This window comes from Strongylocentrotus purpuratus, unplaced genomic scaffold (assembly GCF_000002235.5).
Source record: "Strongylocentrotus purpuratus isolate Spur 01 unplaced genomic scaffold, Spur_5.0 spur5_scaffold_12, whole genome shotgun sequence".
Classification (NCBI taxonomy): domain Eukaryota; kingdom Metazoa; phylum Echinodermata; class Echinoidea; order Camarodonta; family Strongylocentrotidae; genus Strongylocentrotus; species Strongylocentrotus purpuratus.
The window spans coordinates 8,150,872-8,178,826 of record NW_022145597.1 but is presented as its reverse complement, the minus strand read 5'-3'; the positions used below and the strand labels follow the sequence as shown (position 1 = coordinate 8,178,826).

Sequence of the window (27,955 nt, the reverse complement as noted above, 5' to 3'; positions counted from 1 at the left end):
TCTCTCCCTCTCTCTCTCTCTCTCTCTCTCTCTCTCTCTCTCTCCCTCCCTCTCTCTCTCCCTCCATCTCTCTCTCTCTCTCTCTCTCTCCCTCCATCTCTCTTTCTCTCACTCTCTCTCTATCCCTCCATCTCTCTCTCCATCTCCCTCTCCCTTTCTCAATTTCCATCTATGATACAATTCTATCATTCTACCTCTCCTAGCATTCTCCCTAATACCATTCTACTTCTCTTACCATTCTATACAATTCTATATACCTCTGCTACCATTCAACCCGTGGCGGATCCAGGGGGGGGGGGGGGGGATAGAGGGGGCGGGAAACGGGTGAAAACACATTAATTTTACCCTTTTTTGGAGATGGGCCCCCTCCCCTGGCGCTCAAGGGGGGGGGGGGGATGGGTGCGAATTTTCAAATTTTTGAGAGCCAAAAAAAAAAAAAAAAATTAGTGCTCCTTTTTTAGAGATTGATAATTTTGAAGCGATGAGAATGAGTGAATATAAGTCTAATAGAAAAAGAGAAAGTGTATGCCGAATTATATTAACTTAACTTCTTTCTATAATCAACTTTACTTCTTTCTGTAATCGAAATGCCCCCTTCCACCCCGCCCCTAGGCCCTTTCCACCCCCACCCCCCCCCCCCCCCCCCCCCCCCCCCCCCCGATTTTACGTACATATGCCATCCGGCCGCGCACGCGCACGCGCATTGTAACTTCTTCAACGTCTTCAACGTCGCTCTCGGTCGAGATTTTGGCCGAAACAGAATCATAACGTTTTTATTCGATTGCCCGTCGTGTGTAGATCTTCTTGGTTGTACGGTACATTGGCTTTATCATATCATCGGTAAGCATCTAATTTATTGAATTTTACCGTACCGAAATGTTTGATATCAGATGATTTGTTCGTGATGATGTATATAATTGCTAAGCCGACTGATCGTAGTGCGAACGTGAGGCATAACACCCCGGCTGCGAGGGCGGACCAGTAAGCCCAAGCACTGTATACTACATGCATGTAGCTGCAGCTGGGCGGATCGTGTTGCCTGTAGCTGTCGACTGTATGTTCATGTTTGTGCAATGTGTGAGTGTGGTTAGGGAGTTCCTTGTGTGACTATAGTATTGTTCATGTCTTAACTTCTTTACCTGAAATTGACTTCTACATAGATTGTTGTGTTATGATTTATACTAATAAGTAATAACAAACTTAGATTTCTATCTTGTTCTTAATCTTATTCTTAATATGGCCATCTCGCGATCTCATGAAATAAGCCACTGATCATTGAACATGTTTGAATGTCACTGTGCATGCACACTTGAATTGCATTAATCTAATCTATCAAGGCGATGCGATGTATGCCATGAACTGATGAGCAGTTGAATCGAATGTTACCAGAGAATACCTACAACATAGTAACGCAGAGCCTGAGGCGGCGAGAGAGAGAGAAGGGGGCAGGGTTTTGCCCGTGGAAAGTGAGAGATAATTTCCATATGCTGCATTTCGGGCTGTTGCAAATCAGGTTATGGCTCATGCAATGCCACAAACAAAACAGTATTACTCTACCCAGTACTGACTTGAAATAATACAGTGAAGGAAATGTTTCTTGAAAAATAAGCAGACAATTAATTTGTATGTAAATAATGATATGGTTCGGGATGCACTCGTTGGTTCTTGTTTTAAACCCATGGGGGAATACACACAAGTACTCATTTGTCAACAGGTTTAACAGATTACTCCTCGTCAATGTCTGAACCCACTTTGTGATTGTAAAAAACTTGTAAACCATACACACACACAGTGAGAGAGTTCTTGTAATCTTTTCAGCTCTAAATCGTCAAGCTTGGCATCTACATTGTATGGCTAGGTTCACACCAAAATCTGATAACTTAAAGTTTAGGTCGTTGCTTTAACTCATTGAATATTGGAACCGGGTGAAGCCCGTATTAAGCCTATGGGAATTAAAGATTTCAGTAGTCCAAGGGTTAAACATCAAAGTCCTATTGAAGTTTAATAGGGACCGATAGGGATGAACCCGTGGTTACTAAACTTTCAAGTTAACTTGAAGATACATGTACAAACGACAACAGATTTTGAGGTTAGCAAGATAACTTCAAACTGAGCAGACCGTCCTCACTTGAAGTTAAGTGCTGTGAGAACGCGATTAAATTGAATTAAATTTGAGCTTGTAGTTAAAATGAATGCTTTCCCAGGCTTGTAGTTTAAACTTATTGTTTCAGTCTCGTGTGAACCCTTGTCATTGTTAGTAGATTGTTATTTGAAGAGCTTCATTCCAAAAGGAGCTAAATCCATATTTCATCAAAATGGAGTTATTTGTCTTAAAATAATGACTTCCTACATGGGGACAAAATGCACTATAACACGTTCGAAAATTTCACCAGGAAGTATAAAAAAAAAATTAGGTACAATATCATGTTTCATTCCAAAAGGAGCTAAATCCAAATCGGTTTCATTCCAAAAGGAGCTATATCCACTTTGAGTAAATGACCTTTTTAATTTCTCCACTTTCCCTTTACCAATTTACCTTTATATTGTTATACATCTTAAAGGGGTCGCTCTGGACCAATAATATATGATAAGAAAAAAAATCTACCAGTTATTTCTGACTTTTAGTAAATTTTTAGATTTTGTGGATTTAGCTCCTTTTGGAATGAAACATGGATTTAGCTCCTTTTGGAATGAAACGGATTTAGCTCCTTTTGGAATGAAAATGTGATATGTTGTTTACTTTCTTTCCAAAAGGTTTTTTTAGTTGTGATTTCACTATTATTATTTAAAAGGAAAGGTTTGCTACTAAATTTGAATAGTACATTTCAGTGACTTTATTGAGAAAATATAAAATTTTCCGGGTACAAAATCATGTTTCATTCCAAAAGGAGCTAAATCCACGAAAACAAAAATTTTAAAAATTTAGTAAAAATCAGGAAACACTGGTAGATTTTTTCTCATCATATATTATTGGTCCAGGGGGACACCTTTAAAATATATAACAACATTAAGGTACATGTACATGGCTAAAGGAAAAGTGGAGAAATAAAAAAAAAGGCGATTTACTCGGAAGTACCCAAAGTGGATTTAGCTCCTTTTGGAATGAAACTCTTCATTTGTTACTTTGAGATTTTGCAGACTTAAATATTTAAAACTATGATAGATCTGTGTGAACATATTAACTATGGCTTCCATCTCAAGTTTTTTTAAAGTTATTTTGAGTGCACATGATGTAGTGTAAGTGTGAAGTAACCTTTTTAAAAGGAATCCCATCCTGATTGCCATGGAGACGAGGCTATTAACCGTTATTAGCGGACTGTAGTGGCAGATAAAGACGTGTCCAGAACGAAAAATGCATATTTATTGAAAAACATAATCTTACCCCACAAATATAACAACATCGTTAAGAAATGGAGCTGGTATGAAACGTATACCTTCTTGATGAGGCTTAAAGATGAACTTTAGTACTGGTAATGCGATTGCATTGTGAAAGAAAAGGTGTGGAAAGGATCAGAAACAGTTGATCATGTAGTATGTACATGTAAGTATTGGTGTGCACTGCAAGGTTCTGGAGTCATCAAAATCATAATAAATTTGACAGAGTCTTGGTAAAGTAACAAGCACTGTACACAGAAAGCTACATTTGTATATATGGGACAACACACATGGTGTCGGGGCTAGTACTACCTTGATTTCCTTGTCTTTCTATGCTCATTACTCAGCCAGTATACATGTACATGTACATTTTGTTCCAAAATTGTTTGGCACATGTCATTTATTCGTAATCTTGAACATTCAGTGTAAGTATCGTTTGATTCTGTGAGAGTTAATTTTCTTTTTTTTACCAGAACTGGAGTTTATCTTTAATGTGAGGTAAAATTTCATTCAGATATAAAAAATTAAAAAAAGGAACTTTTATAGGATATTGCAGGGATTTGCAATTTTGAAAATATTAATAACTTTGTAAGAGGGCCAAAAATATGGTAAAAACCATTATTGAAATCTCTAGTAAAAATATGGTGGCAAAATATTAATTATTACCAAAATAACAGTCATCATAGATATCATAAATTTAAATTACCTTAAATATTATGTTAGTTAATTTGTTGCAAATGAAAATCAATATAATCCCTGTGGAGGGAAAAAATATGGAGGGAAAAAAAATCTTTTCAAAATCGAATTTTGCAACTGGCAGTAGGTATTTTATTTACCCAATTCGTTGCACAGATAAAGGGTTTCAATTTCCACTCATAGCTAGAGAAAACCACAGACTTCTGATGTGAAAATTTGCACATATTGTATACATGTACATGTACTTTCATAAACTCCTCTTGCTGCTACAGATAAATTCGAGATGAATTTGATGGCTTGCAAATTCCTGATAGGGGCTTTAATTAACGAACATCACACAACTATTACGCATTTTGGTTCCTGACGTGTCCTTTCGTACCACTTTATTCCGCTAAGCTAGCTACGTAAACTCTTTCCTATACATCTGGTGAAGGCATAAGCCTGCTTTTAGATCAAGAAATGCAAAGTGAGAGATATACATGTATACTATGGATTTATTGGTGACCGATGGAATATTTATGATCGGTTACCACGTGTAATTCAATGCCTTGGACTTGGGCAAGGTCACTAGATGACATGGTTTCAGGAGCAAGTTATTTGCACAAGCAGCGATTGTTCAATTTGACCAGTAAGGAACAAAAGAAGCCTTATAAATTTAGAATGTTTGTTTCTTCAGAATGACTCATTATTCATTAATAATGCTTGCAAAATGTAGTCCTCCATACAGTACATACACTGTACATGTACATGGACCTGAACATTCAGGAATTTCTATGAGTATGCTTTGATAAATCTATGAAATTCAGGCACACATTTTTTTTTTTTTTTTTTTTTTGGGGGGTGGGGGGAGGGGGGAAGGGGAAGAGGGTACAGTACATCTCTCAGACAAACACAAATAAAGGATGGGGTGAATTATCAAGTACAAGTGTAGGGCGATAAGGATGCATTTCATACTTGTTTTAAAAATATTTAATTCAAGGGAAGGGGTGGGGGTACAAGTACAAAGTACAAGTACATAGAGTAGACTATGTAGACTGGAAAAAGCCCCTGACCACCCCCCCCCCCCTCCCCAAGTGGTCTGTCGCATGATGTGATTAGTATCTTGTAAATGATTTGATAATTCATTGTAATTTCTAACTTCCTTTCTTTAGCCTTTAGTTTCTCTCTCTCTTAAATGTGATCAGAGCTTTTTTGCAGTACATGTACATGTATGTTTGTTATTTTTAGTATTTAGTGTGAACAGAGCTTCCTGTTTTAAACACATATTTTGTTAGTCTTTTTAGTATATAACTCTATAAAGTATGCCAGGTAAAACAAGAGGTTTAATTTTGAGGAGTGTCATGTACAGGTACAGTGTATGTAAACATGAAGTAAGAATTTACATATAGTAAGAACACTTGAACAGATAAAACAATAACGGTAGGTCTAATTTGAACCAGTGTGAAGAGAGCTTTTAGATTAAAACAAATTTTGTTTTTCTTTCAAATATTTAAATGTACATGTATCTTGAACAGGTAAAATAAGAGCTTTAATTTTGAGGAGTGTCAACACAGCTTTTTAATGAGCATGAAGTAATTTTGCCCTTTTAACATTTATTATTAATAGATCAAATGAGAGATTTTATGGGGAGCAGTGTGAACAGAGCTTTTTAATAAACAGTGGTTACGCACGTTTGTCTGTTTCGTATGCACAGGTGACGGCCAAGCCCGTCCCTCGTGATATCCAATCCCCAGCATCCTGTGGGAAGAGATCTCCATGCATGCAGAATTCATGGTTTTAGGAAAATTTATAAGTAGTCAATATCTTCATGTTCTTCTGTATGCAAGATTATGCACTGGCACAGTACACCTTGTTTGCTTCAAATATCTAGTAGTTGGAGTCATGGTGGCAGTCTGTCTGACAGTCTGTCTGACATGATACTGGGATTCGTTGGGAGAAAATGTACTTTGTAATTAATACTAACAAGATTCCAGTTGTTCATGGGTGCAGGTTGAGTTTTTAATTGATTAGTGTTTATTTTATCTTTAAAATCATTGTTTACAACTACTGTACATGTACACTAACACAATGTACATGATGATGTTAGTATAGAGTACACATACATGTACATGTATGTAACCATTTAGCAGCCAGGGGACCTACAGCTATGCTAGTCCTATTCAAGGGACTTGGTAATTGCGGATCCTGCTCAAACATATTTCCCTCAGTGACAATCGCTCCAGGAATTATTTCAACACAGATGAAGGGATGGGGTACGATTGGTTTTTCACTTACATGTACATGTAGGTTTAAGATTAGGGTCAGTGCACTTTCTGATTCAGGGTTGAAGGTAAGAATTTGGTTTGTGTAGGACATTGACAGTAGAGCAACGATCGCATGTGTCGAACAACTGTTCAGTTTTTAGTTATTATATGGACATGTGCCTGCCCTTGTCACTTGTGTTGGAACTTGCTTTCAAATAACTAACATCTGGTCGAGATCACAGATCAAATTCTTTGGATGAAATTTATTACATGTAACTGAACTTAGCCCTATGGTTATAATGTCTTCAGAATTATGTTGTGTTCACATTTTAATGTAGAAGTTATGCTACGGTCACAAAGGTTCGTACGAACGATAATTTCGTACAAATCTCCTTGTTTTTCTATTGTCTTCCCGAATTTCCATTGTCTGCAAACTGTTCGTAAGGCGTTCGTAGCAGTTCGTAATGGCATTTGTGACGAGGCTTAACTTGTATTTCTTTGTTTTTGTTATCATTGCAGATGGAAAATGTTGATCAGTAGAAGACATCTGTGCAAAGAAACCAGTCTGTATTAAAGCAGAACTCGAGACATCGCACTCCTCCCCATCGTCCCTCGTCTTCACTCCATCATCATGGTGACAGAGAAAGGATCCAAGCATCCTACCCTCCACAGGGATCCAAGCAGGGAGCCGGTGGTCCTTCCCTGTGACCTGGGGACATGGCCCCTGGTCCAGGGAGCCCTCACCAGGATGCGCAAGGTCACCACCATGTCCGAGACCATGCCCATCCTGGACCACGTCTACGCCCTCATCCACGGCGGGACCAAGTCGGCGGACGTCCGTAGGACCAAGGCAGCAACGGTCATGGCAGGGTTGGTCCATTTCCTGGAGGCGATTGCGACGCAGGAGGAGAGGATACTGTTCTTTGACCAGACCTTGCCCATGATTGTGGACCTTGCTCTGGCTCTTGGAGACCTGAAGCCGCAGGAGGGCTTCTTCTACAGTGTCCAACAAATAGGTACATGTATGACTTTGACTTTATCGAACATGATGTGAAGTTTTCTTTTGTTTGATTTTTCGAAATACTACATAATAATTATCTGTATCATCAATGAAAAATCGTCATACTACATGTCACATGTTGTGGTAATGTGCATTCTCTTGGTAAATGTGGAAAAAGTTAAAGCCCCACCGCACTAGTTTGGCCAGGAGGAATTAGACCTCCCTGCATGGTCACTGACAGGTGGTTATCTCATCAAATATTAAAGCTCTCAATTAACATAAGCAAAAGGGGATCATGGGGGACCAATGGTCACCAATTAGGCATTGTTAGCTATATGTAGAGGGCGCAAGTAGCTGTAAATAGTGCAGTGGGGCTTTAAAGACTGACGGACTTGAACAATATGTAATTTCCTAAGCACATTCTAGCTGTGGCCTTTTGAATACCAGTACCGAAGAGTTCAATCTGTCTCGGCTAAAATCTATTGAAAATCAAGGATATTTCAAAGTCTTGATCATATCATAAAGATCTAGAAGAGACCTATTTCCATTTTGATAGGCAATATTCTTGACCAAGCCTGCTCTGAAAAAGTGCTACTTCATATTCAAACAGTCCTCTAAATTCTTGTGTTGAGACAAATGGCAACTTTAATCCTGAGATGGAAAATTTGAGTCCTGTATCTAGAGGCTCTTCAGGTTGAGAGGCTCTCTATTTTGAGAAGCTTAAATCCCCTAAGTAGCCTCTTGTATTTAAAGTGCAAGTGTGTAAATGAAAATATTGACAGACCATGTACATGTAGGGTATCTAGTAGTTAACTAGATTGATACCCTTACCAATATAGTTTTTAAAGTAATTGAAATATTTATTTGTCCTGATTTACGTTTCTTAAGAATACATGTATGTCTGATTAAAGCTTACATCTAGAGTATTCAACAAAGGCCCTCATTGAACAAGTCCACCTTTCACTGTTAAGATACGAAAAACACAAAAACTACAAAGGGTATCAATAATTGATTTTAGCTGTAATTGACGTCCAATGCGCACTGTGATGTACAAAGGAAAGTTCACAATGGAAGCTAGGCATTAGTTAATCCTCTTGAGGCATTGCTGTCTATTGTGTTTAGTACCTTGAAAGAGTCCAAATATTGACTGTCCATTTGTTTGGAAAAACACACACACACTCATAGAATATTAGTGTAGTCTAAACTCTGAACAACAAATACAACCAAGATGCATTTACCATACACTTTAACAACTGACTTATTCATACCCCTTCTACTGTACATTTGATTTTTTTTTTTAAACCCCAAATGAAAGGTGGCCTGGTTGATTTAGGGCCCTTGTTTAATTTTTTAAAGCTTAAAGGTAAAGACCAGTTATGGTCATGCGATTGCATTGTGAAAGAAACATTGTGGAATCGATCAGAAAAGGTTGATCATCTAGCATCTAGCATCTGCAAGGTTCTGGAATCATCAAAATGATAAGAAATTTGGCCCATTCTTCGTAAACTTACAAGCACTATACACAGAAAGATGTATATGGGACTACCCTATATCTCTCACAGATCATGAGAGAAACAAATTTACCAAATATATGAATTACATGTAGTAGGCGGTTTCCCGGCAAATTTTTTATCATCATGTATTAGTCAAAACATATTCTTTCACATGATTGGTAATGAGAGCTTCCATTTCATTTTTTAAAATTGGGGCGTTTCCAATACTGGTCTTTACCTTTAATACGTGTATATCTCATATTTTCAAGAAACATATTAGAATCAGAACAAATCAACTCTTGACATACAGTAACTCAAAAATTACAAAACTTGGCAAGGGTATACAGTGTAGTTGTTAAATGTATTTTTAAGAGCAAATGTTAGTTACCGAGATAATACTTTCTGGAAAATGTGGGCCTACCAAATGAATGGATATAGAGTCTTCTCTTACCAACAGATTATTGTTTTGTGCCCCAAAAGAAATGTTCTGATTACACCTGTATGTTGAATTGAAAGTCAAAATTTTGATTCCCCTCTCTCACACCTGTTATGTTTTGGCTGTATACAATAGGGGGGGGGGGGGGGGGTAGATGCGGATCGGTTCGATAGGGAAGATCAAGGTGTACATGAACGTCATTGACTTCATACACGTGCATGTGCAGTGTATAGTGATATCGGATATCGGCCCTCAAAGGCAAAGGAAAGGCAGCCCTGATGAGCTTGGTACATTTGATACCATGCCAGAAACATGTGAATGAATCTGTAATGAATGATTATTTGAGATGCAATACAAACTGGGAAGTTGTAGAGTGCCAATATCTAGATGCGTAATCAAAGGCGCTCCTGAGACTAAGTGAGACTAATGCTAAATACTACTACATGTAAGATGACAGACAAAATCTAGTATTTTTTATGTCTTGCAGTAATGTACTATTGTACTACATGTATTTACTGTATGCTGCTGTATGTTACAAAATATAAAAAATATAAGTCAAGATAAGCCTTGACAGTCAGAGCACATTTATGAACAAATAGAGAAAATTTGCAAGGAGCATATTGTACGAGACGCTGGATAGAAAAGTACAAATTGAGGTTGCTAAGCACTGACAATTGAAGTTTTTGACATTAAAATGGCAAGCCCTGTAAATCATAGCACGTACATGTACACTGTACATGTAAAGGTACACGTACAGGTACAGGTAGTGCACAAAGCCAAAAATATTAGCATGGATCTGTATTGATTGATAGTGCCAGATAATGGATGAGAACCAATATCAGGTGTCATGCCTGCAGTGTTTTATGATTCATGATTTATGATGAGTACGGGTATATGTTTTTTTGTTTTTTTTAGAGCGCATTTAACCCAAAAAACACAGAAGTTTAGTGTTGCTTGTTTTTGCTGTTGTTGTTGATGTATTTTGGTGTTGTTTGTTTTTGTATTTGTTTTGTTTTGTTTTGTTTAGTTTAGTTTTGTTTTGTTTTGTTTTGTTTTGTTTTGTTTTGTTTTAATAATAATAATGTTCGAGGCGCAATGGAGAAGAAAAACTGCAAGTTTTGTATTGTTTTTTTGTTTAAACAATTTTGGGGTACTTTGTTGTATTTGTTGACTTTTTTTCATATGGTACACTGTACAATGCTGAGAACAGTGTAAAGCCAATATCTTGGGAAGTTCTGGTACAAGTACATATGGTACTGTAAATACACAAAGATCTACAACTATACGCAAAGCCAGAAAATGGAAAATATGCAAACTCTTTTTCTGATGGATCCAGGATGGAAACGGATCATGATGAGCCTGCTGATCATGATTGATGCATGATTTACTATCAGGGATATTGGTTCTGTGACATTAAAGGCAAGCCCCGGTAATCTATGACACATAAATTATTCATGACGCTATTATCTGCGTTTTGAATGTCAAGGGTGATGTCTTCGCAACAGATGAAATTCATGTACTGCACGTCGTCGGCGTTGTCACATCTCAAGAACAGTCTAAGGCAGGATATAGTCTACAGGTAGAGACTCTCACTTGGTACTTTCTATGCTCAGCAACTTTGAGGCAAGCTGAAACCATGGAGATATTCTTATATCTCCATGCTGAAACCATTGAGTACATACAATATACATGTACATTGTAGATAAAGTTGAGTTCTGGTCATGTGATTGCATTGTGAAAGAAACAGTGTGGAATTGGTCAAAAAATGTTGATCATCTAGCATATACATGTAAGTATTGGTGTGTACTGCAAGGTTCGGGAATCATCAAAATTATAAGAAATTTGGCCCAGTCTTGGTAAAGTTACAAGCACTGTACACTTGGGACTACACGAACATGTGGCATAAAAATCTGTCCTGATTTGTATGATGTCACATGCCCGCATATTTTCAGGGAACATTTTATATCTGATGTTCTTCCACACTTGCATGATACAATGGTAATGCTCACAAATTATTATTTTTCACCTCTGCCCAGAACTCAACCTTCTCTTTAAATCTAAGACCATTGAGAGCCTGTTTAAACATTCATACGCATCAACTTGTTTTTCAGAAGAGGACAGATATTAAGTGTACTGTACAATTCTTGTACTAATGTACATGTAGATGACATTCACACGGCAAAGTTGACATTGATTCAGTACGAACGGATCATATGAAAAAATGCCAACTAAATAAAGTTCCTCATTATCAAGTCCCTCAGAGAAGATTTAAAGTCATCAGTCCCCTGGTTGCTTATTACGTACAAGCATACACATGCTTTCCTAACAGTCGGGTATTAAAAATAAAAACAAACCATCAAATAAAAAATATCTGCATACATTATAATGATATAATTTTTTTCAGAATGAAACCCCAGAAATTTCCTGTAAATATGGATTTGTTCAGATTATTTTAGTGGACTTTTCAAAGCAGCAAATTAATCCTCCATTCTTTAACAGTACTTTTAATCTTTATTCGAGGAAGGGAAATTCATTAGCACAATTTCAAGAGATTACAACTTCAGCCTTTTTTCAATGACAAATGACAAAAATCAGTGACAAATCTACTTATAACCGATCAGAAGCAAGGATTTCACTAGCTTATAACAAAAACTGTCACTGATGCATGATGACAGGTTTTTTGAAACACCCACTAGGACTAGTTCATATATTAAGTGTAGAGTTGTTATTTTCAAGTTGAAAGAAATGATTGTTTTAGAATGGCTCCTCTCTACTTGACAGGGGCTGTTATAAGTGCTGTATATGTTGGCCTCCTGAGGCATGTATGGTATGTGAATAGGGGGATGCTCTATTTATTTGATCTGAAACGTCATTGATAGGAGATACAGACCGGGTTTGACTGTACTTTATCTCATTCCTCCTCCTCTCCCTTACTCTCCTATTCATCCCATTTGCTCTGCTCTCTCCTCAAAACCCCTTCTGTTACCAGCCCCCACCCTGACCCTATCCCTCTCTCTCTCTCTCTCTCTCTCTCTCTCTCATCATCCTCCTTCTCTAGCTGCTCCACCCCATTTCCGCCCCTCTCCTCCTGACCCCCTTCTTTCTTTCTCTCACTTACTTTCTCTCTCCCTCCTCTTTCTCATCCTTATTCCATTTCCCCCTCTCTAGTCTTACCTCTATGCCCCCCTCTCTCTCTCTCTCTCTCTCTCTCTTTCTTTCTCTTTCTTTGTCTCTCTCTCTCTCTGTCTCTCTCTCTGTCTGTCTGTCTGTCTCTGTCTCTGTCTCTCTCTCTCTCTTTTTCTCTCCCTCCTCTTCCTCATCCCCATCTCCATCTCACCCATCCCTCTCTGGTCTTACCTCGATGTCCCCCACCTTCTCTCTGCCCCCCTTTCACTCTCTCTATCTCCCTCCTTCCCTCTCTCCCTCTTTCCCTCTCTCCCTCTTTCCCTCTCCCCCTCTCTCCCTCTCTCCCTCTTCCCCTCTCTCCCTCTTTCCCTCTCCCCCTCTCTCCCTCTTTCCCTCTCCCCGTCTCTCCCTCTTTCCCTCTCCCCCTCTCTCCCTCTTTCCCTCTCCCCCTCTCTCCCTCTTTCCCTCTCCCCCTCTTCATCTACACACTGTGTATTCCCCTCCTTCTCCCTTCTCCCCCCCCCCCCCCCCTCTCTCTCTCTCTCTCTCACCCTCCCTCTCCCCCACATTTCCACCCTCACTCTCTCATCGCTACGTGAACACATATAACATTGACCCAACTGTCATGAGCACCTTTAAAGCAGGTGATTTTGACATCGTGAGGAAACCAAGCAACAACTCGTACAAAATATACATGTAGCTCATTAAGTGATAGATATTGAGATACCGGTATGTTGGTCATGCCATCAGAAAAACCAGGCTGATTACCAGTATTAACAAAAGCAGATAGATCCTTTAATATACCAGTGAAAGCATGCAATGCATCATTTGTATTACGGTATAGAAGGAGTCTCCTAGAATCTTGTTATTTGATATAAAAGAATTCATTTCAATAAATCCCAGGTTTAATGGGCATACTTACAATTGTAAGCCTGCACAAAGAGGTAAGCGCACTTACAAATGTACTTCTATATATGCTTTTACGCGCAGTGCTACGCAAGTATAGGCCCACACACAGTATAAGCGCACCTCTACACTCACTTCTGTGTGTCATTACTTAAAATTTGTTGGATACATGTATTACCGGTACTAAAAATTACTACATGTGTAGCACGCTTTTTCATGAAAAAACATGGGATAGTCTCCGTAAATGCATCACACGTGACTCAACCGATCATTTGATTAGGGTCTAAGAGTGAGATTTATAATAAGTTTAAATATATGCTACCTGTGCAGAACTTCTTGCTTGATGCTTGTACATACAATGTACATGTACATTTTATAGATGCCTGCACAATCATACAGTGTACAGACTCATCTATTGTGTGAACATTGAGCAGTCTGCTTCATTGTATAAGCAGATGAATATGTATTAAGGATAATGGATATTGCCGTCATGCTTACAATTTGTTAAACCTTTGAAGTGCATTTATCCAGAAGATGGCAGAATCAGTAGACAATGAAAGCACTCATTTTCACTTCTTTGAAAAAAGGGGAAAAAAACAAGATTCATGACAGGTCTGCCCCTATTTAACGTGCAAATTTACACCATGTACTGTACAGTATGGTAGAGATTGCTCATTTTAAGTGCACACCAACAAAACTGAGGAGAAATAGTTAATAGTGCATTCGAGCTTGTTCGGTATGTACAGTTGTACATGTACATTGTAAACTGTATTTGCACGTGTACTTAAAGTATCACAGATTTATACATGGACATGCGTAAAGGTGTTGTGGTCTAGTGGGTACATCACCGGGTTGTGGATCACATGGTTCACGGTTCAAGTCCCACCGCAGGGCTAATGTCCCTTGGCAAGACATTAATCTGCATATCTATGCTACTCTCCACCCACGTACATGTTAATGGGTACCTGGTAGGAATTTATACCTTGAATGGTTTCAGCGCCTTAGGGCAGCTGGGCTAAAGCAAGGGTATTAATACTACTTTGTACATGTACAGGTGTACATGTAGGTGCCTCGAGCATCCCCTGGGATGGATATGTGCGCAATATGATATAAATGTAGCTATCATTATCATTTTTATATCATATTGTTCTTTGCGCTGAAATCATTTATTAATACAAGTTGAAATAGAAACTCTACCACTGTGATTCATTTCCAATTTAGTCCCTTATCGAAACAATAAGATGGCCAATGACCAACCATGAGATAAATTGTAAAAAATTCATTATGATTTTAATGGTTTGGGTTAAGCCTTGAAAAATGCAACAAAATTTTGAACATTTTGGACAGAAAACAGGAGTTGAAATTTGCTAAAGCCCAATTTGTATTATTTACAAGGGTATACATGATACATCTATATAATTTGTAAAAAGTGTAAATTGTAGTTATTAATGTTTTTGTATTTTTTATAACAGTGTGCAGGCACAAGCCTTTCAAACATTTTACAAACTGTGATCTGTAGACTGGATATTTATACTCTCCTTTCCTAGTAGAAGATACCCTGGTTTCTGGGAAAATAAAATTACAGGAAAAAAAGAAAGATTTTGGCTCTGCTTTTGATTTGATTTTTTTTTTCTTCTTCAATCCCTCTAAATTGCTTGGCTTATGCTGTACCTTCTCCGCTCTGTAAATCAACCTTTTTAGGAATGAAGTTTGAAATTGGATTCTTCCCGGATGCAAGTTTTTTCCCAATCAATATTTATTAAATTGATGTTATCATATAATACGGCTTCTTCCTCAAGCTCAGCTCAAATAGCATCGTATATAGTGTACCATCTCTTCCCTCTACCCCCCCCCCCTCCTTCCCAATCAGCCATGTGAATGATTTGATTTACTGTGCATTAACGGCTATAGTTTGTGTTACAAGGCCTGTAGTAGCCTATAATCTAGGCGGAGTGCCGAGCTTTTTTCTTTGCTGCTAGACTAACCCTAAGCAGAACGTCTGATACGGCGAGACTACGAACCGTGAGTCGCGAAGCGGCTCACCGCCTATAATCACTGGTCTAGCTAATCAATATTCATATATATTCAAAATGGCGGATCTATGAATCATTCAACAGCCCTACCAAAGAATCCGTGGTCGCGTAGAAAATCACAGCACAAGGGGATTGCTTGGTATATTGCACTCTTTCCAAAACCAGTAGGTAATGCAACAAAAATATCCCTGCCGGCTTCAATAACCCTACGAATAGCGGATTCCTGCAGTTCTCTGAATTTTCCATTAGGAATGCCTAGTTTGTTGGCCGCATATGATAAACTTTCTCGCAGAAGATCGTCGTCGCATGAACTACCCGCCATCTTGGATGAAGAAAATGACGTAATGTCACGTGATTTATAATATGCATATGCATAGACTCTTCTCCATACGTGTTTCTGATTGGTTGAGTTCATTTCGTATTCATGAGGTTTTTTCGTACGAAAAACTGCCACGGATTCACGGTCGATAATAAAAAAAACAACGACTAAAGCTAGACCAGTGATTATAGGCGGTGAGCCGCTTCGCGGCTCACGGTTCGTAGTCTCGCCGTATCAGACGTTCTGCTTAAGGTTAGTCTAGCAGCAAAGAAAAAAGCTCGGCACTCCGCCTAGATTATAGGCTAGGCCTGTAGGGGTAGAGCTTGTATAGATTGATAATTGCCATATTTGAAATTTATGCAAGACTCGGCTACCTGTGCAAATGCAATCATATACAAAATTTCCATTAGACCATATTTTAACTAATAGTCTATCAAGTTCTAACATATAATGTACATGTACATGTAGATTTATAGTAAACTGTGAGAAATAGTGACCATATTGTAAAGGAAAACATTTTATTATGCAGATTAATAAGAGGATAAGTATAAATAAAAACTTACCATATGGCCACCGAGAAGTTTGTATGAACATATTGCTATATTGTTTGAGAGACCTAATGAATTTGTAGGTCAAAGGTCTTGATTAATTTATCTTTAATTATTATTTTGTTTATATTTTATCTTTCCCTCTCTTTCCCCCTCTCTCTCTCTCTCTCTCTTTCCATTTGTCATTTTTGGCCAATGTCTGTGTATCTCTTCCTCTATTTCTCTTTTTCTTTCTCTCTTCCTCTCCACCCCTCCCCTCTCCCGCTCCCCTCTCCCTCTCCCATCTCCCTCCTACTCTATCACCCCCTCTATCTCCTCTCTCTATTTCTTTCTCTCTACTACAGGAGGTGAAGGCAGACTACCCCGGAGGTTTGTAGCTAGCCTGATGGCTCATCTGTTTCTATGCACGCTCCCCAATCCATCCAGCCTCTCGCTCAATCTAACTCACTTTGCTAGCTTCTTTGGAGTTTTGAACATGTAAGTATAATCTCTTAAAGCCCATCTGTACTAGTTTGGCTAGGAGGGATTAGACCACCCAGGAAGGTCACTGACAGGTGGCTATCTCATCAACTCAGCTCTCAATTAACATTAGAAAAAGTGGATCATGGGAGACGAATGGTCATCGATTAGGCATTGTTTTTTATGTAGAGGGAGCAAGTAGCTACAAGTAGTACAGTGGGCCTTTAAATTAAATAACTTTATGCTAACAGCACCGGTTAACCCATTGCCTATGTGAACCAGGTGATTCATGTACTAAGCCTATGGGAAGTAGATTCGTCGCTGTTTTCACGAAGTGACGGTAGTGAAAAAAAATTGCATTCACTTTGCGTTACGATTTTCCTCACTACCGTCACTTCGTGAAAATAGGGACAAATTCAGTAGTCAAGGGGTCTTAAAGCACTTGACTTTTGACAAAAGAAGTTGAGAATTTGAATCTGCCTGATTAGACAAGGTATTTTATCTATAGTGCCTCTATCTACCCAGGTGATTTATTCCTTCATGTTCAAAAGTCAACCTGCCAACAAATAGAAATGCATGGCATTATTTGGCCTGATTCGACTCTGTTATAGTAATGCACTTTATATTATGCCTTACACAAATGTTTAGTGGCCCATTCCTACGAGTAGGTGCATTCTAGTAAAGTTAGTGAAATATATTTCTCCGGTTTTAGTTACAGTGTGATTTTGAAAATAAGTGTTTGATCCGGAGGTTGCTATTAACCCTTTCGGTGTCCTGGGCAGACACATCCTGTTTTAACTCAATTGAAATATATGTGGAGTCTTGGACTTAAGAGGGTTTGTTTAGCTAATTTTGGTTATGGGTCAATTCATATTAATTGTCAATCTGATGAAACACATACTAGTATGTTGAATGAAAATTATCAAAAAGGGACCTTGTTTAAGAACTGAATCATGATGTCTGATAGAAGTTATAAATTTTGTGACAAATTAAGTGAGTAAACATCAACCTCTTGTTGCATTGACGGTACTGTACAGGTCAAAGGGTGAAGATTCTCAGACTGCTAAGCTACGATGCATCCTGAACTACTTCAATCGTCTAGCAACCGACTCTGTATCCAGCGGGCCTCTAGGGAGCATTACATTCACTAGAAAGGTTGGTTATCATCCATCCTCCTTGATCATGATGATGATTATTATGACAGTGGTGGTGGTGGTGGTGGTGTTGATGTAGTTGGTGATAAATATGATGGTGATGTGATGGTGATGGTGATAGTGGTGGTAGTTGTGGTAATAGTGGTGGTGGTAATGACGGTGGTGGTGGTGGTAATGATGATGATAGTGGCAGTGGTGGTGGTGGTGGTGGTAGTGGTGGTGGTGGTGGTGGTGGTGGTGGTGGTGGTGGTGGTGGTGGTGATATGATGACGATGAAGGTGATGGTGGGGGTGGTGGTGATAGTGATGCCTGATGAGTGGAGAGAAGCAAGGGACATTAAATGCCTTGCTAGAGGACATACAGTATACAATAATGTAAAAACCATTTGAACCCATTACCTTTGCATTCCTGTTCAAGAAGATGAGGAAGTTTGCTCAAATTCTAGGAATACAGACAGGAAGCCCTGGGAATATGAATGATTCACCAGGAAGCTGAGGATTATGGCAAGATATTTACCCAATATTGCAGTGTTAGGGATATCAACAGTGATTTCCGATTGATACAGAGCCGGAAGTGTTTATTCTTGCTGGGAGATAAAAAGCATTTACATTTAACAAAAATTATACAAAAATTCAATATTTTGTAGTGATCACTTAAAGAAACTTTGCTCAAAAAGTATGCATAACATTTGAAACGTTAGTAAACCAGTCTAATGAAGCCATTGCTTGGTGTGATTATACTAAATACTCTATGTGCTGTGGCCGGTTACATCGTAATCGATGAGGCACTATAATTTCAACAGGTACCACCATTGTCATTGTTATCTCCTCCACATTCCTTCAGGTACTACCAAGAGACGAGGTGCCGATGTTGGAGACGTGGAAGGACAGCCGACTCCAACTCTGCCCTCTAGTGGTCCGACCTGAAGGCTTGATTGAGGAGGCAGGAAGTAGCACGCTCCAGGTCAGTCTACATTGTATTGATGAGAGGTTATCATGATGTGACCTTTGAACCAAGAGAAAGAAGGACATGATAAAATGTTAACTCTGCAGGATGATAAAGTTTTATTTTGGTGTCGAACCTCAAATGTGCTGTTGGACACGCAGATGAATGAAATTGTCCCCCCCCCCCCCCAAAAAAAAAAAAAAAAAACAACAACAACAACAACAACACACACATACAGAGCCTGTTGTCTGCATGCACAGTGGAAACCTTTTTCAATTTCTAATTCCAATGCTAGTTCATGGCATCAATGTATTAATTAAATTTTTAATTGTTCAAAAATAATTTAGATTTTCTCCTTTGTCTGATTCTCTGCTTTTGATCAAAACAACTTGTTTTGGTAGACTTACTCACAAATGTTCATTAGTTGATCTGATGATTTATCAGTTAGCTGGCAAGTTTGGCAACACTGTTGTGATTTTATTCTGAATACATTCCTGTAAAAATGTCTTTTTCATTCTGCTAATGAATCCATCGGCCGTAGAGTCTTAAGCTCCTGGTGTGTCCTGGGGGGTGTTTCATAAAGCTGTTTGTAAGGTACGCATGACTTTACAAATGAGTTATATATGAAAAGCCAAATGGGATGCTCAATCATCTTTAACTGCATCAACTTAAGTTGAACTGTGCAGATGTAGATTAACATTCTTATTATAACAAACATTTTTAATGCAAAGTATATTTTTTCCGTAATTTCATTGAGGTTATTGGAAACATCAGAAAAAAATTTGGGCATCCTATCTGGCATTTCATATTCAAGTCGTTCGTAAAGTCATGCGTAACTTTACGAACAGCTTTATGAAACACCCCCCAGGAAGTGATCTGTTTCTTCCCTGCAACTGTCCTCTCAATTGCTAGAGTCTAACACTTCCTCAAACAGTTACATTGATTTTATTAAGCTATATTCCTTATCAAACACTATTCTTGTCCTATAACCTTAGGTTGACTTTGCCAATGAGTACATTGGCGGTGAGTCCTAGGCTCTGGGTGTGTCCAGGAAGAGATCCGTTTCTGCATCTGCCCTATCAGTCGACCTAGAGTCTAACACATCCTCACACAGTAACATTGATTTTATTATGATTTTTAATCAAACACTATTCATGTCGTTTATCTGTAGGTTGACTTTGCCAATGAGTACATTGGCGGTGGAGTCCTAGGTTCTAGGTGCGTCCAGAAAGAGATCCGTTTCTGCATCTGCCCTATCAGTCGACCTAGAGTCTAACACATTCTCACACAGTAACATTGATTTTATTATGCTATATTTTTATTACATTCCTCATTAAACACTTTACCTTTTTTGTAACTGTAGGTTGACTTTGCCAATGAGTACATCGGCGGTGGAGTCCTAGGCTCTGGATGCGTCCAGGAGGAGATCCGTTTCTGCATCTGCCCGGAGCTCCTGGTAAGCCTGATCTTCATGGAGAGCATGGAGGAGAATGAAGCTATCTCGATCAGCGGCTTTGAGCAGTTCTCGTCCTACACCGGCTACGGATGGGGGCTGAGATACACAGGGGACTTTAGAGATGGTGCACAGGTGAGCTGCTTGGAAATGAAAGTTATAAGTGGTAGTGGTAGCGATGGTGGTAGTGGAAGCGATGGTGGTAGTGGTAATGGTAGTGGCGTCAAGCAGTTCTCGTCCTACACGGGTTACGGATTAGACTTAGATACGCAGGGGACTTTAGAGATGGTGCACACTGCACAGGTAAGCTTCTTGGAAATGTTGTTTATTTTATAAGAAGTAGTGGCAATGGTAGCAATGGTGGTAGTGGTTGTAGTGGTAGTAGTTGTATTGGTAGTGGTAGTGGCTTTGGGTAGTTCTCATTCTATACGGGCTATGGATGGGGACTGAGATACGCAGGGGACTTTAGAGATGGTGCACTGGTGAGCTTCTTAGAAATGACGATTTAAGTAGCAGTGGTAGTGTTGGTAGTGATGTACTAGTGGTAATAGTGGAGGTAATGGTAGCAATGTTGGTAGTGGTAGTGAAATTGCTTGTTGTACAGTAGTTGTAGTGGTTGTAGTAGCGGCTTTGAAAATTTCTCTGCTTATAAAGGCTACAGATGGAGACTGAGATACACAGGAGACTATGTAGATAATGCACAGTCAGGTGATGTTCTGTGATGTCATCGTCACTTTAGGATATCATATTCAGGCTTCTGAATAGGAACTGTATGAAATTGTCATGTAATTCAATGACAGCTGTTCTTGCCTTCAGAAACTTCAATGTTCACAAATATCTACCCCTTGCTGTATAGCTTATGTGTCATGCTCGGGAAAGTTTATGGTTTTTACAGTAGTCATCCTCCTCGACCTCTCTTCAAGGTATAGACCAGTTTTGGAAATGCCCCCCTCTCAGAAAATGAAATGGAAGCTCTGATTACCAATCATGTGAAAGAATATCATCAATAGTGATCTGTCAGTTCATGACAGGTTCAGTGACCCAATCAAAATTTTATATCAAGTGTTTCTCCAAGTTCCACGGTCTTGAGCCATCCGTTTCAGCATTTCATACCCTGTTGCTCCACATTCTGTGATTACATCGTCTAGAAAGCCTTTACGAGGTCTTCCCCTCTTCTTCTTTCCATGAATACGACCTTCTATGTCATATTCATGGAAAGAATATATATTCTATGAAAGAATATGTTTTGACTATTAAAACATGATACAAATTTTGCCGGGAAACCGCCTACTAATTGATATATTTGGTAAAGTATCATATCTATCCAGTCTGGATAGATATCGCATAGTCCCATATACATCTTTCTGTGTACAGTGCTTGTAACTTGACCAAGACTGGGCAAAAATTCTTATCATTTTAATTATTCCAGAACCTTGTAGTACACACCAATACTTATATGCTAGATGATCAACCTTTTCTGATGGATTCCACACCGTTTCTTTCACAATGCAATCGCATGACTAGAACTGGTCTATACCTTTAACTCTCTTATCAATACTTGCTACAAAACCAAACAAAATCTCCACTCCCTCCCACCCACAGATCACTAGCAGTGGGGACATCAAGACATCTCTTGTGGCCATCGACGCATCCTGCAATCCCGGAGACACCCAGTACAGGGACCCGACCCTCCTGAGGGAACTCAACAAGGCCTACGTGGGCTTCCTGCAGACGGAGCTGTCCTTGAGCAATCAGATGGCTGGAGAGGGGCTCAGTGAGAGCATCTATCTCGATGCCATGGACCAGTCGCAGATGTCAACTGAAGGGGACTTTGAGACGGCCTCCGAAGGCCTTGACAGCCTGAGCCATCCGAGTAAGTGCAATGATTTTTGTTTGTGGCATTTTAAAATTTTGATGGATTCTGTAGTGTCAATCATGCAGTGGCGATCCAAACATAGGAGGGGCTAAATGACACCCCCCCCCCCCCCCTTACGGTTGTAGATTTTAAGGGAACTTTCATCTGCCTCAACATGTATGGTATGTTGAATTTTTGTAGCAGAGAAATGAGTTTTAATTAGGTAAATTAAGAAATTCTGCTATTAGGCCAATTTTGTAATATGTATCTCCTTCAAGGTTCATGTTAGGCTTTATTCAACTACAATATGTAGCACTTTAAATTATGGAATGTTTCATTTGTTTTGCTTTTTTTTTCTTCTTCAGGATCCGTAACACCCTCCATCTCAACCATATCAGACTACAGCAACTCTCTGAGCAGAGCAATCACTGACATCGCAGTCAAGGACTACTGCCAGGGCAAGCGTGATCAGGCAACCCAAAGTGAGCCCTCTCTTGACCTAGAAATCACGGAAAAGGGTGATGCGGGATGCCGCCATGAGGGCTTGAACAGCTTTGCTTCTTCGATTGCCGGTGATGCAGTGAGGGAGGGATACGTGCATGCCTCCAAGAGATCTGCATCAAAGAGAGCGGAGCCTGCTAAATGTCGACGTGGACAATCTGTTGAAGATACTGCTGAAGATATCATAACAGATGCCATCGACTCTCGCCAAGGTGATGGGCAGTCTCATGAGCATGTTATATGGAAGAACGGCCATGGCTATCCTGATGGGAATAGAGACGGTATCGCTCAGGATCTTAGTGCAATCATTGACGACATCGTTGGTGTCGTCATCAAGGAAGCCCTTGCGGAGATCGCTGGGATGTGCGTGTCTGAAACGAGCAGCCACCGAGGCCCAAGCTTGGAAGGCTACAGTGTGATATCCACATGGTCATCGTCCAAGTCGGACAGCTTTGTCCGGATTGACATGGACAGTGACTTCAGCGCTAGTGGCACTCGAAGCGTAGGCAGTCTGTCGAGTGTTGGCTCTGAGAAGGTTGGCATGACTGTTGAGGCATACGTGTCTAATGTTGTAGCAGGGGCTGTGCAAAAGATGAAGAAGGGGGAGGTCGATACGGAAGGACAAAGAACTCGAAATGGGGGACAGAGTGTATCAGGATCTGATATTAAGACTGTTGCAGAAAGTATAGTTGGCGGGGTAATGGAGGATGTCAAGAAAAGGTTTCAAAAGGATGAGGAGGATGGGATGAGAAACTCCTACTTCAGACCGGTAGTGTCAGCAGGACTTGATGCTTTTGCTACAAGTGTCACTGACTCTGCTGTTAAGGATGCTATCAAAGAGTTTTCTGCATCAGATCAAGGGTTTCTGTACTCGCAATACTCGACCATTCCATCCACCCCTCCTCCGTCCCCTTCCAATGCATCCACAGGGAGCTCTAAGCGATTCAGTCTAGAGGATCCTTCGCAGTTGGAGGAGTTTGCTGAAAAGCTCCTCAACTCTATTACCCCTTCTTCAAGACATCACAGCACCAGAGGATGTGACGGGGAGGTTGGTTATTCAAGGTTCCAGGAGATTGAAAGCTTTGCCAGCAGCCTGGTATCCAGGGCAGTCACTGATTCTACCCAGATAGTCAGCTCATGTGGTTTGTTTAGAAGAGAGAGTAGTTCAGGCTGCATCAGTTCCAGAAGTTCCTTGACGGTCCCTTCAGGCAGTTCCAAGCGATCCAGTATGGACAGCTTCACAGAGGATCTCCTGCGTATCGGAAACATTGACCCCACTGGGAGGAGGCCAAGCAAGACGGAAGAGAACATAGCCTACTTTTCTCAAGAACTGACTCGTGTTGCAGAAGTGGAAGAGAAATTGGGTCAGAGAAGAAAGTCAGACCTGGAAGATTTCCAGCAAGAACTGTGCCAAAGTTCTATATTAGGTAACGTTTCTCATAAGAATGAACCTACCCAGTCCAAAATTCATGCTGCCAGCCGACTTGCCAACCGACTATCTGATGACATCATCTGCGATGCCTTCTTGCAGCTATACGGTGCGACTCCTTTCCGAGAACTCATACGCCTGGACTCTCTGTCAGACCTTGATTCTGGTGGAGGGAATAGGCGAAGGAGCTACCCCCGCCGTGGCTTCAGAACATCATCAGTATCCTCCTGTTCCCTTTCGGTCAGGAGTACCATCTCTGAAATGGATCTGGTCACCCTAGCCTCCAACCTGGCCAACTCGATCATTGAATCAGCGCTGCAGACATACAAGGACGAATACCTGACAGCACAGCGACTAGCAGCTGAGAGCATCACTGAGGACAGTCAGCTTCAGGACACGATGGACGAAGCCTCCATCTTGGCCACCTACGATGGCTCCAACCTTGATCGCCAGGAGACAGCGTGTACAAGTCTCGCAGGAGAACTGCCGCCTGTACTCTCCATCCACGAGACGGCCGGGTGCATCGTAGAGAAGGCTGTCCAAGATGCAGTAGTCATGTACCAGGCTTCCTTATCGAGCACCGCAAGGGTCGCTAGGCACCCCGTGGGGACTCCTGCCAGGAGGCCTATAGCTACGGGAAACTGGGGATGCGGTGTGTTTGGTGGTGACCCGCAGCTCAAGTCTCTCCTCCAGTGGGTGGCTGCGTCACAGTGCAGGGCGCCATCATTGTTCTACTACAGCTTCAACGATGAAAGAGTTCGGCAGGTGAGATGTTTTTATAAATAAATGTAAGTTTGACCTGTAAGCCGTGAACTACCGTGCCAGAGCCTGTGTGGAGCACTGGATGGGACTTGTGTAGTGACTCGATATGAAGTGACTCGATATGAAGAAGAAGAAGAAGTTTGATGAATATAAAAGGCTTGGAGAAATCAAAACAGTCAAAAGCTCATTAGCTCATTTGATACAAGTACATGTAAACTTTTTGTGACAAAAAAAAGACCTCTTAAGTTACATCGCCAATCAGATAAACTTCTTCAGCATGTTATTAAAGCAGATTCATTGTTTATTGTTTAGTCAAATTTAATTACTTTTCATTTGCTGTTTTCTTTATATATATATGTATATATATATATATATGTTTTTGAATGCTTGTTTATATGATTGTATGTTTGATGTAAACTTGCACTTTTAGTCTTTGGACTTTTTGACAAGTCTGGAATAAAACCTCATTTTTAATTTGAATTTGAATTTGAATATGAATGTACAGAACTTACAAAGAAGGCACGGTTAAAATTGCTGTAATGCTACATTCACAGCATTTTAATATTTTGAAAGGAGAAATTTCAATTGTTGATTAGTTTCCCTTCAGATCGTGCTGTCCATAACATTTAATTTTTGTGTGTGTGTTATTTCATTTCATATCTTTACAAGTCCCTTTACGTATGCGCTTTTTATTTTCCACTTTCCTCCAGCTTGAACAGGTAACACTGAAGATCCAAACCAAGCGTTGGAGCGTCGGCGACCTTATGCGCATCGTCCATGAATACTGCCATCTGGTGACAACGTCTTCGGAGCAGTCGGGACACGGCCTCTTTGACTACATCTTGGGTTTGCAATGTTGATTGATTGATATGCGTGTGATGTCGTGAATATACGTCCTTTTTCTTCCTCTCTCTCTCGTGTGATATATAAAACGCAATGATTTTCTTGATTATACACCAACTAAGCAATCACTACTTAATTTTTTTTTTCATGGAATGAATTCGCAACATTTTATTACTATGAAACTATTGTAATGTGGAGTGATTGTGTAATGTGTATGAATAATCAAGATGCAACACTTGGTTGTAATTCTGCAGAATGATGTGTTTTTTATACTACTTGCCGTAACGGGATTACGTATAGTTACGTAATCTTTTGTTCGCAAACTTCTATATGGTATTTACATGTATGTGAATGTAAATTGCAAAGGGAGTAAAGTTATTTGAAAAATGTCAATACCAGTTTGTTGTTAGCACATGGTACAAATGACCATCAATATAACAGATCTTTTACACATGAACAAGTCTTACTTTGTTAATTTTGAAATTGTCACTCCAAGCTTGATGGAGGTGATACATAAATCAATGATTTGTTTCCCATTTTTTTTTTTAAAGGAAACTTCCATTTTTGTACCATGGACTGTAATGTAGGTGCATAAATAAATAATTAATTAATTCCTTAAGCCTGTTTCCTGTATCTTTCCTGGGTGGCTTTTGCTAGTAGTCACAAATGTCCTTTATCTGCTCATGCGCAAATATAACAGAGTCCCTACGGTCATGGAAAAAACCCGGAAAATCGTGGGTAAATTCTTCTGGAAAGTCGTGGAAAATGAAGGAAAAAAAGTCTCCCAAACACAGATACAACACAGATGAATACATTTTCTATTGAAATGTAATTCATGGAGAAAAGGTCTGCAATAGCATAATGCAAAACATTACCACGGCAAAGCATTTCATCATCATGGATTCTCTCTACCCAGGAATGGAAAGGATTATGGAGTTATCACCTGAAGTGTATTCCACACGTCGTGTGTCCAGACAGGTTGGTTATCTGAACAGTTGATTTAAAGCAGTAATTTGAAGAAATTTGTTGCGGCAGTTGACTGCGTCATATCTGAATGAACCTTTAATGTACATGCACCACACTTTACAAAGTAAAATATACATATGTGTGTGGTCTAACTGCAGCTAAACAAATTTAAAACATTTCCTTCTACTGTAATTAACGGTGTATAAACCGCCGTCGTGTATTAACCGCACCCCTCTCTTTCGCCCTGTCGGCAGCAAGCCAGGTCCCTGTTAAAAAACCCACGCGGGAAGGTCTTTCATTTAACTGCAAGGTGCAGCTGAATGTGTAAGATCATTAATGTAAATTAAAAAACAGTAGCGGACCTAGGATAGAACCTTGTGGTACACCATGTAATAGAAGAAAAATTGGAGGAATTATTATTATAAACTACATATTGAGATCTATCAGAAAGATTACTTTCAAACCAAGATGACAGACAAATTTGAGTGTTGTTCTAGTTTCCAAGTGGTGAATCAACACACCAATTTTTTTTTTTTTTTTTTTTTTTTTTTTTTTTGTGCACTGTGTATAAGCCGCACCCCCGACTTTGAATTTTTTTCGACAGCAAAAAGGTGCGGTTAATACACCGTTAATTACGGCATACAATAGAATTAATGTTACCGGATGTATTCCTTGCCATACTGAAGTGCTATATCACCAACTGCTACAAAATGTCGCTAGATAAAATATGAAGCTTTGGGTAAATGCTGTGTGTTAAAGTGTATTTACATTGATGTGATGACTGGTGAGATGGTATAGCGCCATCTTGTGATGAAGTTTTTTCACGGGTTTGGCTGAGTGGTCTTTGGGAAACCATTGATGTCTATTGAGAATTGAATAGTCCACTGATGTATGTGTGTTTGTGTGACCAGGTGAAGCATCCCCGGTCCATCTGAGAAGGTCATGTATAGTATTTACTTAGATGGTGTAGCGCCATCATGTGGTAGAGTTTTGCCATGGCATAGGGCTGTGTAGTCTATGATAATCGACTGAAGCCATTGATCTCTATATGAATGGATAGGGCACAGGCTCATGCAGGTGAAGCAATCGCAATCCAGTGAGTAGGCCATGTATGGTATTCCATTGAAATACATGGTATAGCGCCATCTTGTGGTAAAGTTTGGTGATGGGATTTGTTGATTGGTGTCTGGTAATGACAATAAAATGTTTTCTTATATAGGATTAGTGCTCTTACACAATTGGTTTCACAGCGCTTTACAAGGTATGGAGGTGGGAAAGTCAGATAAATAAAGTGCTTTTTAAAGGTGTCTGGTGTGGGTGCTGTACGGATAATTACTTGAAACCATTGATCACTATTAAGAATGGAGTAGTCCCCTGATCTATATTTTGTTTTTATGAACTGGTAAAGCAATT

General features: G+C 39.7%; 1 protein-coding gene across 1 annotated transcript; it reads left to right on the top strand.

Annotated features, from left to right (window-relative positions):
* The first annotated feature begins 729 nt into the window (after positions 1-729).
* On the top strand, positions 730-26,745 carry LOC115918524. Its single transcript, XM_030981751.1, has 9 exons — positions 730-840; positions 6,834-7,330; positions 16,520-16,652; positions 17,672-17,789; positions 18,632-18,751; positions 20,097-20,321; positions 21,789-22,059; positions 22,407-24,736; positions 25,444-26,745. Exons 2-9 carry the CDS (start codon positions 6,946-6,948, stop codon positions 25,591-25,593), a joined length of 3,732 nt encoding a protein of 1,243 aa, XP_030837611.1. The 5' UTR covers positions 730-840; positions 6,834-6,945; the 3' UTR covers positions 25,594-26,745.
* The last annotated feature ends 1,210 nt before the right edge of the window (positions 26,746-27,955 follow it).